The 10213-nt window shown below is 36.6% G+C and overlaps 1 protein-coding gene across 1 annotated transcript; it reads right to left on the bottom strand.

Moving 5' to 3' along the window:
• Window positions 1–432: 432 nt before the first annotated feature.
• On the bottom strand, window positions 433–9205 carry LOC107571328 (SLAM family member 5-like). The gene is made up of 5 exons (XM_016257644.1): window positions 8884–9205; window positions 7585–7863; window positions 7331–7453; window positions 6843–6910; window positions 433–540 (listed from the first exon to the last, which is right to left on the bottom strand). Exons 1-5 carry the CDS (start codon window positions 9176–9178, stop codon window positions 433–435), a joined length of 873 nt encoding a protein of 290 aa, XP_016113130.1. The 5' UTR covers window positions 9179–9205.
• Between the last annotated feature and the right edge of the window lie 1008 nt (window positions 9206–10213).

Raw genomic sequence — 10213 nt, 5'->3', positions numbered from 1 at the left:
AATTGTACGTTGCTTTCAAAGAAATTGACAAGAGTTAACCATTCTCCAGGGATTTTCTGTATCTGTCATATACACATGTAAATAAATGAAAAAGTCAGACCACAGCAGGGTTCACTTTAACTCTTTTTGATGACTAATTTGCATTAGTCTCTTCTGTTCTTCTGTTCAATATTATGATAAAATATTACAATTTAAAATGTATCTGTTCTTTGCAAATATACATGTTAAATGTAATTTATTGCTGTGGTCAAAGCTGAATTTTCAACATCATTACTCCAAACTTCAGTTACATGTTTTTTTTTTTTTCCAGAAATCATTCTAATATGATTTGCTTCCTAAAGAAACATTTCTTATTATTATTTCTTATATTAAAAGTCTTAGTTTTTTTTTCTATGTATTTTTTGTTTATGTTAGTGGCATGTGTAGTGATCCTCATGAATTCCAAAAACCAACAGATTCAGAACTTGAGGATTTTGATGAAAGTTCTTCACTTCTCATGGCAATAGGTGCATACACAACATGTTCTTCCTCTTTACCATCCTGTAAAAAAAGAAAGAAATCACACAAGATACTTTGGTAACAAAGTTTAGAATAATTAAGACTTTTCATTTATTTTGTTTTATTATACTCACCAAGGCTGCATTTATGAATAGAAACATTAATATTGTAAAATATTATTGCAGTTTAAAATAACTAATTTCTATGTGAATACATAAAATGTAATTTATTGTTCTGATCAAAGCTGAATTTTCAGCATCATTACTCCAGTCTTCAGTGTCACACGATTCTTCAGAAATCATTCTAATATGCTAATAATTCTAATATGATGATTTTTTTTCTAATATGCTCAAGAAACATTTATTATTATTAGGCCAATCAATGTTTAAAAGTTGTGCTGCTTCATATTTTTGTGGAAGCTGTGATACATTACTTTCTACCATGCTTGGGGTCAGTAAGAGTTTTATTTATTGATTTATTTTAAGTTAATACTTGTATTCAGCGTGGATGCAAAATTGATCAAACATGACAGTAAAGACAGTTATATTGTTACAAAATATTTCTATTTCAAATTAATTATGTTCTTCTAAACTTTCTTTATCAATCAAATAAAAAAAAAAAGTCTGGTGGTTTCCACAAAAACATGAAGCAGCACAACTTTTGAAAACAAAATTAATAAGAAATGCTTCCTGAGCAGCATGACCAGTAAATTATAGCGCAGTGGAGGCCTCCCCTCACATAACTTTTCCCAATGAATTCATTATTTCATTATTCCCACCAAATGCACGGCACGGTACGCAGTCTGTTAAAACTCAATGGGCTCAGCAGAAGCCAGAGAGACGCTGTTCCTAGAGGTACACCAATGGTGCACATTTTGGATGTCTCCCTTATTTCAGGTCTTGGAGTCTCCATTAGCGAGCCAATGAGTTGAATAGGTATTTGATTAAGAAACCTTTGAAACTTTTGATGTGCCTCACAGGAACAGGGTTTGGAAACATTGCTTTATCAGAAATGTTAAATATCAGAACGTCTTGGTTACGCATGTAACCCTCGTTCCCTGAAGGAGGGAATGGAGACATCACGTTGGTGACTGACGAATTGGGATCCATTTCGAATGTAAACTAAACGAGCCAATGCACATTGGCATGTGATTATTGCATCCAGCTGCTGCTGATTGCCGCGCGAGTATAACTAGACAGCAGGTGCAAAGCGATACTCAGGTTTTCGCTGAGGAGCTGAGCCGGTGACCCGGCCGCTCAGCAGTGGAACAGCAGCTGTGGCGATGGGACGTGACGTCTCCGTTCCCTCCTTCAGGGAACGAGGGTTACATACATAACCAAGACGTTCCCTTTCAGCCGGTCACTCCGAGTCACGTCGGTGACAGACGAATTGGGATCCATACCAAAGCGCCATGGATTCTGCCCCTTCCAGCCTCTTGCACCCCTTTTTGATGTAGGCTGGGGCTCACACCAAGAAGGCCAGTCTCAGTCAGTCACTCAGAGTCACGTCGGTGACCGACGATTTGGGATCCATACCAAAGCGCCATGGATGCTGCCCCTTCCAGCCTCTTGCACCCCTTTTTGATGTAGGCTGGGGCTCACACCAAGAAGGCCAGTCTCAGTCAGTCACTCAGAGTCACGTCGGTGACCGACGATTTGGGATCCATACCAAAGCGCCATGGATGCTGCCCCTTCCAGCCTCTTGCACCCCTTTTTGATGTAGGCTGGGGCTCACACCAAGAAGGCCAGTCTCAGTCAGTCACTCAGAGTCACGTCGGTGACCGACGATTTGGGATCCATACCAAAGCGCCATGGATGCTGCCCCTTCCAGCCTCTTGCACCCCTTTTTGATGTAGGCTGGGGCTCACACCAAGAAGGCCAGTCTCAGTCAGTCACTCAGAGTCACGTCGGTGACCGACGATTTGGGATCCATACCAAAGCGCCATGGATGCTGCCCCTTCCAGCCTCTTGCACCCCTTTTTGATGTAGGCTGGGGCTCACACCAAGAAGGCCAGTCTCAGTCAGTCACTCAGAGTCACGTCGGTGACCGACGATTTGGGATCCATACCAAAGCGCCATGGATGCTGCCCCTTCCAGCCTCTTGCACCCCTTTTTGATGTAGGCTGGGGCTCGCACCAAGGAGACCAGTCACTGTTGCCATAGCACTACCTACTCAGTGAGATTGGATAACACTGGGAAAATGTACCCATTCCACTTAGATCTGGAATGTTGCAGAAGCCCCATCCTTCCTGAACGAGGTTTCGGAAGCACTTACACGTATGAACAACCGTTTAGGTGCATATGGAAGATTAGAGATGATTGTAACCCCCTTGGAAAATGGCAGAAAGTCTGCTGGGGAAACACAGGCTCTGAGGCTATACCGTGGACTTTACACACATGGGATCCATTTAGGTCTCTACATATGGAACCCAGCCCTCTACCGGTTCTCACGGATTCATAGAGTGAGGGCCTGGCGCCGGACATTCTGCCACGTCTGGTTGCCGAGGGGACGGAGGAGCTCGACAGGGTCTACAGTACAGACTTTCTGGAGCAGTTTTAGCAAGCCAACACTTAAATCGGGGCCTCTCAGTGCTTCTACCCGTTTGAGGTGAAAACACAGGTGGATTCCGGCTCCACGCAAAGGCAATAGAATGATCACCATCACTGCCTAGTTATACTCGCGTTGTGATCAGCGGCAGCTGGATGCAGTCATAGCATGCCAATGTGCATTGGCTCATTTAGTTTATATTCGAAGTGGATTGGTCTCTCAAAGCGAGATCCCAATTTGTTGGTCACCAACGTGACTTGGAGTGACAAACTGAAAGGGAACAGATGAACAAAATGAATAACAAAAGAAAGGAAGATTCAGATAGACAAAAATATAATCTGAGCTGGAAGTGTCACATCTTATGCTATTTGAATTATTGGAAACATTGATGTTTTGAAATCAAATACAAATGTTAGGCAGCATTTGTTATGTTGGTTTTAACTGCTGATTCCACTAAGTGTTCTGTTTTTTCTTGTTGTTCTTTTTCTTTGGTTTTTCTTGGCAGTTTGCAAATGTTACAGCCATCTTCTGGACTGAGTTATGAACTCATTGGGATGTCAATTTATATAAGGTACTGTAACAAAACAAAAAAGACAACAATAAAATAAATCCTGCTTGCAAGCTGAGTTTCTTTCAGAAAGATCATAACAGCCTTAATTATAGATTGTGTGCCAGGCAGACTCGATAGGTTTTTTAAGCTCAATCAAAATAACTTTAATTAACTGTCACCGCACCTGTGGGAATCTTGGCACTCTTTTAATGTGTTGTCCTTTTTCTCTGTCAAATAGTAACCAGTAATCATCATAAATTATATATTGTTTGAAAGCTTAGAAGCCCAAGATTCATCCTGTGAAAACCATTTTGAATTCGGACATTGCGTTACCAAGGAAATGCTACTTTAAAATATTTTGGCGGTCTCCTCCCCCTTAGCGGACAGTGTTAAGTGTCATATTACAAAATGCATTACGGTCTTTTACAATCAAAATGTTTATAATCTTGACATAAAACATTGGAAAGGTCTGAGTCTCAGGATTGCTTATTTGGTGGTTATTTTGTGATAGAAGTAATATTGACAGAAAAATCTAGACATTTGTGACAGAAAAATGCATTAAAATTTTTTTATTTAGTTTTGATGTCACCTGGTGGCTGTTTGTGGTATAATGGCCTAAATAAAATCTCACAGAAACCTCAATTTTTTTTCATATCAACTTCAAATTTGGCACATAACTTATTTAGACATAAGGCTTTACTCTTTTAGCAATTTTAGAGTAAAACCTGTTATTTAAAATATTTAGTTTATATAAAATATAATAAAAATTGTACAGTGCATTTTCTTTACAGTAAATTTAAACTTCTATAACGTTTTGATGTTTTAATTTTTTGAAATAATTTCACTTCTGCAAAAATCTGCTGACTGTCTTCTCTAAAAGAGACCAGCCTTTCATCTGCATTCCAAAGTGTTCATGAATTATGACAATTTTATTTTATTTTTAAAAAATGGTGGGTGACAGTTAAGGAGTTAATTTCTGATTTGCTAAGTGGGATTTGTGTATATATGTATGTGCTCTGCCTTCAGGGCTTATTTTGCTAACTTATCCACCTTTTAATTTCCCTCAATACCCACATGCACTGGAACAAATGTAAACCGTGTATACATTTTTTGTTGAGTTAATCTAAAAATTAATTGATTTAATTTACCCAAAAGATCTTGCCTACATATAGATTTTTCACTCTGAATACTTGCCAAGGCGGACATGGAATCTGAGCAGATGACTATTTTATGCAGCTTAGAGTAACTTCCTCTACCCATTGCAGTGCTAAAATAATGGCCATTATTTCAGCTGAGCGGTGATCTGAAATTATTTTTTGGATGTTCATATTATATTCTGGGATAAATACAGCTGCACATGTTTAGCCAGTTATTGGATCTCTGGATGCATCTGTGTATATCTGTATTGTGTCATCATACTGGTTTCTATATACTGTTGGATTTTGATATATGCCTCTAGATTTTACAATGTATTTTATTACCATATTTACTATAGGAAAAACAGAATAGGGATTCCACTCCATCCAAAGCTTCTGATATTGATATGCATGTGTTGTGGCTAGAAGAGATACAGCTACGACCGCAATAAAATAACAATAAATTAAATTTGATATCTATCAGATTGTGTTTTATTCTACGTCTACACTTACCCTGCTAGCCTTACAATAATGCAAATACAGTAATTAACTGTTGTTCAGTGTGACAAAAATGGCGCAATAAGCCCTGGTAGGAATCTGGCTGTAGCTGTATCTCTTCTAGCCCTGTCCATGTACCTAGGCCTATACAAGTATTCGCAAAATCTGTACCTACCGCTCAAAAATATAAATAACTATTATAGGTATCAAAGTGTGTTTGAGTAAAGAAATGGTTTGGAAGATGATTTTTTTTTTTTGCATTAATATATATTTTTTTAACAACAACAAAAAAGTAGCCTTGCGTTGCTTTAGTCATCTGCCAACTTGATATGTTTTTATCATTGGAAAAAAAAATAAGTTAACATTTAATGATCTATAAGCATTTTGGAGATCACAAATTTCTTTGAAAACTAATTATAATAAACATTTTCAGTGTGCTATGGTTCTCTACAACCAAATTCTTATGCATTCATTACATTTAAGATTTTCAGCCATGATGAGAAATAATAGAAAACATTAGACAGCATTGGTAATACAGCCTTCACCTGTCAGTTGAAATGGATGTTATTTTAGAATTTGCTGTTAGCATAATAGCAAGTTCATGAAACTTGGGATTTTTCCTCAGAAGTCTCTGATTTCCACTTGTCCAAAGTTTTGAAAAGTGTGGACTCTGTGTCCACAAGATAAAGGCATATTAGTCTATAAGAAATGTATTGTATCATGTCTACCGAAAGATTTAATCTGATTCACAAACTCAAATGCATGTCAGGCTCAATGTGTTTTTACCATCTGCATCTCAATATATGAGACATGCACACATGGACTTGAGAGTCACTTCACAAGTCACTCATTTGAAAAAAACTATGTCAAATACAAACTTAAACTGAAAGTAAAAGTCAAAGTGTTTCACAACAACCCATCAAAATAAAAGTCTGGTTTAACTTGAAGAGATTGTGACCGAAATATATTACTATTGTAAACTAAAATTGTATTCTTAAAGTAATAATAATAATAATAATAATAATAATAATAATAATTTTAAGGAATATCATAAAACCAAGGTATTTTTTCATTCATTTATTTTATACAGTTATACAGTGATGTTGTGTAACATCTTATTTAACAAAAACAATGCTGTGTTTTGTTGTAAAGGTTTTCCTTTCATTGCATTTCAATTTAGCTGTTTAAAATTTCAAGATTGATTCGACTGTTAAAAGTTTTATTAATTAATTTAATAAGACATAGTTTTTATGGTCAATTTGATTTGAATCATAAAACACAGAATCCAGGAAAAAATAAAATGGAAAAAAACATATTTAGGGGAAAATAAAACAGATTTCATGGGGCCCTAAATTAAAAGGTAGCTCTCTGGTGTTTAATTGTCAACAAACAAATTATATTTACATTTATTCTCAAAGTCTAACAAACACATGGAAAGCATTTCCTTCCCAATTAATGATAAATGATTATTGTGATAAATGTCAATGGTGTATGATATGGGAGAAAAAAAAACTAATATTTCTGGTCATATTGCCCAGCCCTTGGTCTACATCGGAGTCACTGTTGAAATGATAGGCTACAGAGACACACGACACATGGTTAAATGATCTTACCGATTTATGTGCATTTCTTTTGTAGAACACTGGCTCAGTGTAAGTTATCTCGTCATCACGAGTCTCAACTGTTTCAACAGCAATAATAGATGGATTAAAACAACAAAACTCAAGCTTAACTAGATCTGGTTCTTCAAAACATGTTATTAGGGCTGTCAAAGATAAAGTCTGAATGCAAACGATTAGTTTTATATTTGCATTCCTGTGTTTCCAGTGTGCTTTGTTGCAGTTTGAGAAATTAATAATCTTTTTTTTATTTTTTTGTGCAAATGAAACAAGTTGCTGCCCCCTGCCAATTTATACAGTAGTATTCTGACATGAGTGCAATCCACTGGAACCGCTAAACCCAATATCTAAACATGATTATTTTCAATTTGTTTAACTAGAGGATGTTAACTACATGAATTAGGAGAATAATTGTGATTAAATTATATATAGGGCTATCAATCAATCCAAATATTTAGTGAACACTTCTTTGTCCCACTTGCCTTCTTGATCAGTTTGTCTGCATTTCGTGTAGATCCAGAAGATCACAACTGCAGCAATAATGAACAGAGATCCAGCAGCAGGAACAGAAATCAACACTATGTACAATAAAGGTAGGCCCTGACCTGAAATGGACAACATGAGCCGTTAGTGTGATTTAATCTGTCTGATCTACAACAAACACTATCAAACATAAACACTATGTGACTTGATGGATCAGATTAGTAAATCAATGTTAATATCAACACCAACATACTTGCACACGTGTGACAGAGTTCACTTATCTTGAGATGTGTGGTCTGGTTGCTGATGGGATTGTTGAGCACACAGCTGTAGCTGTTTTTCTCCTGATATTCCACCTCCAGAGGTAGAGAGAGACTGATGCTGAGATCAGACACACTGATGCTGGACAATAAACTGTTTCCTTTGTACCAGGAGAGAGTCACATGACTCACATTCACCACTAAACACAACAATGAACATGATGATGATGGTGAAGAACAGTCTCTAGTAATGTTAGGAGTGGGCAGAGGAGCTGAAAACATGAGAGAACAAACATAAATATGGATAAACATAAATAACAACCATTTTTGGTGTAGAGTGTTAACAATCAACAGCATTTGTGGTATAATGTTGATTACAACAAAAATTAACCCACACATGCAAAGGTGAATTATTATTTTTCAATATACAGCATATAACAAGAGAAACAATACACGTTAATGTGATTTCAGTTTGAAGAATCACCTGCTAACCTTTTCTGTGTAAAGTTATACCCAGTTTTACAACTTTGTCATTTTGACAAAAGAACACCCTAAAACGACTGTAAATATTAACATTCAAACTGCTTTATAGCTCAAATTAGGCACAAGTTTTAAAAAGGACCTATTATGCCTTTTTATATAGGTTCCTCTTTATTTAGTGTGTAATGTTACTGTTTGTGCATGAAAAAAGTCTGCAATAGTATTCAAATCACAAAGTCACTCCAAAGGAAGTTATTCTTTATATCAGCATCTGTTTCTGAACTCCCTTAAACTCCTCAATTTTAGTCTTGAGTTTCTTCTAGGAACAAACACATCACCATATTCTTTATTTAAATAATTCCTGTCCAAAGCATACACAAAATAAAGGGACGGGGCCTGGTTGAGTTAGTTAGTAGTGTGTTGAAACTCACGGTTATGGTAAGGGACACGACATTTCCCAAACATGCTTGAAACATTTGACCAACCACAACACCAGTTTTTTGAACATTCAAGCGCGAAATACTATTCTTCTAGACAAAAACAAAGTAAATACATTGTAAGAGGGCATGATAGGTCCTCTTTGATAAAATAATTAATGTGTTACATTTCTGCTTTTAAATCCTCCAAAAGACTGGCCACATTGACTGTCATTGTAAGCACCTCATCCTAACCTAGATTTTTGCTTTGTTTAGTTAAAATAAATTTTTGAGGTAACCAGCATTACCTCAATAAGGATAAGCATAACCAGCTTAAGTTGTATCATTTTAATAAAACAAGATATGCAAAGGTCATCACAAATGATCTCTACTCACCATAGATAGAAATACTGAATGTTTTTGATGACAGTACAGCTCCACTAATCCCTAGTTCATAGAGTCCAGCGTGTTCATTTGTGATGTTTGTGATGGTCAGAAATCCAGTTTGTATGTCCAGCTTCAGCCTGTCTTTGAATCTCCCATCAGGAACATCATCATGTGTAGAGAAGATTCCAGCAGCTCTATTCATTTCAGCTATCAGAGATTGGTCATCTCCAAATTTCCACAGTATGTCATCGTCTTCATTTATTTCAATAACATCAGTGTTTAGAGTGACAGAATCTCCTTCCATCAGTGACAGTGATACTGACTCGCCAAACACACCTGATAAAGAGATTTTGTCAGATTAATGCTTCTGGTTGTTTACAAAGCCTAAGAAACAAAAGAAAATCCCACACAATACCAATACTTGCAAAATTATCAAAAACAGTCCGAAATGTTGTCAATAAATTACTCTTTTTGATACTTTTGCAAGTATTGGTAATGTGCAGGATTTTCCTGTTTCTTGGTTTTTTTATTTACTTTTTTGGTCTTTTTTCCTACGCAACTATCTATTACCTGCAGGTGTGCGATGATGATTGTTAACTGTTTACAAAGCCTGAAATCAGGTTTTAATGCTTCAATGCGAATTTAAGAACAACAGCAAAGACACAACAATGAAAGGTGAGATTTATGAAAAGATAGATATGTGTGAACCAGTAAGTATTTAATTTCCATGACTTTAGTTGTTTGATCACTTCAAAAGTATTTAAAGCAGATGAAAATGATACATATATATATACATTTTTAAACAGTAGCAGCAACTTTATTACTCAGTGACGAAAAAAAAAGCTATAAAAATGCATTTATAACTTACCTATCAGACGGCACCAGCACAAACAGAACAGAACAAACATGTGAAACATTTTCTTCAGTTGTTCAGTTTGATCTAGTAAGACTATGTCAAAAACACAGCCGAACGATGAGTGAATCCTCCCTCGACAGTTTGACCCTCCTAGTTCTCACACACTCACACTCACACACACACACACACACACACACACACACACACACACACACACACACACACATGTCTGGTCAGCTATCCTTGTGGGGACTCTCCATAGGAATAATGGTTTTTATACTGTACAGACTGTATATTCTATTGCCCTTCACCAACCCTACCCCTAAACCTACCCCTCACAGGAACCTTTCTGCATTTTTATATTTTCAAAAAACTTCATTCTGTATGATTTATAAGCTTTTGTACCCGTGGGGACCACAATTTAGGTCCCCACCGTGACACGAGTCCCCATGAGTCTATGTGTATTCAGGTTTAAGTCCCCAC

Source organism: Sinocyclocheilus grahami, unplaced genomic scaffold (genome assembly GCF_001515645.1).
Source record: "Sinocyclocheilus grahami isolate Dianchi unplaced genomic scaffold, SAMN03320097.WGS_v1.1 scaffold1580.1, whole genome shotgun sequence".
Taxonomy (NCBI): Eukaryota; Metazoa; Chordata; class Actinopteri; order Cypriniformes; family Cyprinidae; genus Sinocyclocheilus; species Sinocyclocheilus grahami.
Note: the sequence above shows the minus strand (reverse complement) of the source record. Positions and strands in the feature narration are given on the sequence as shown.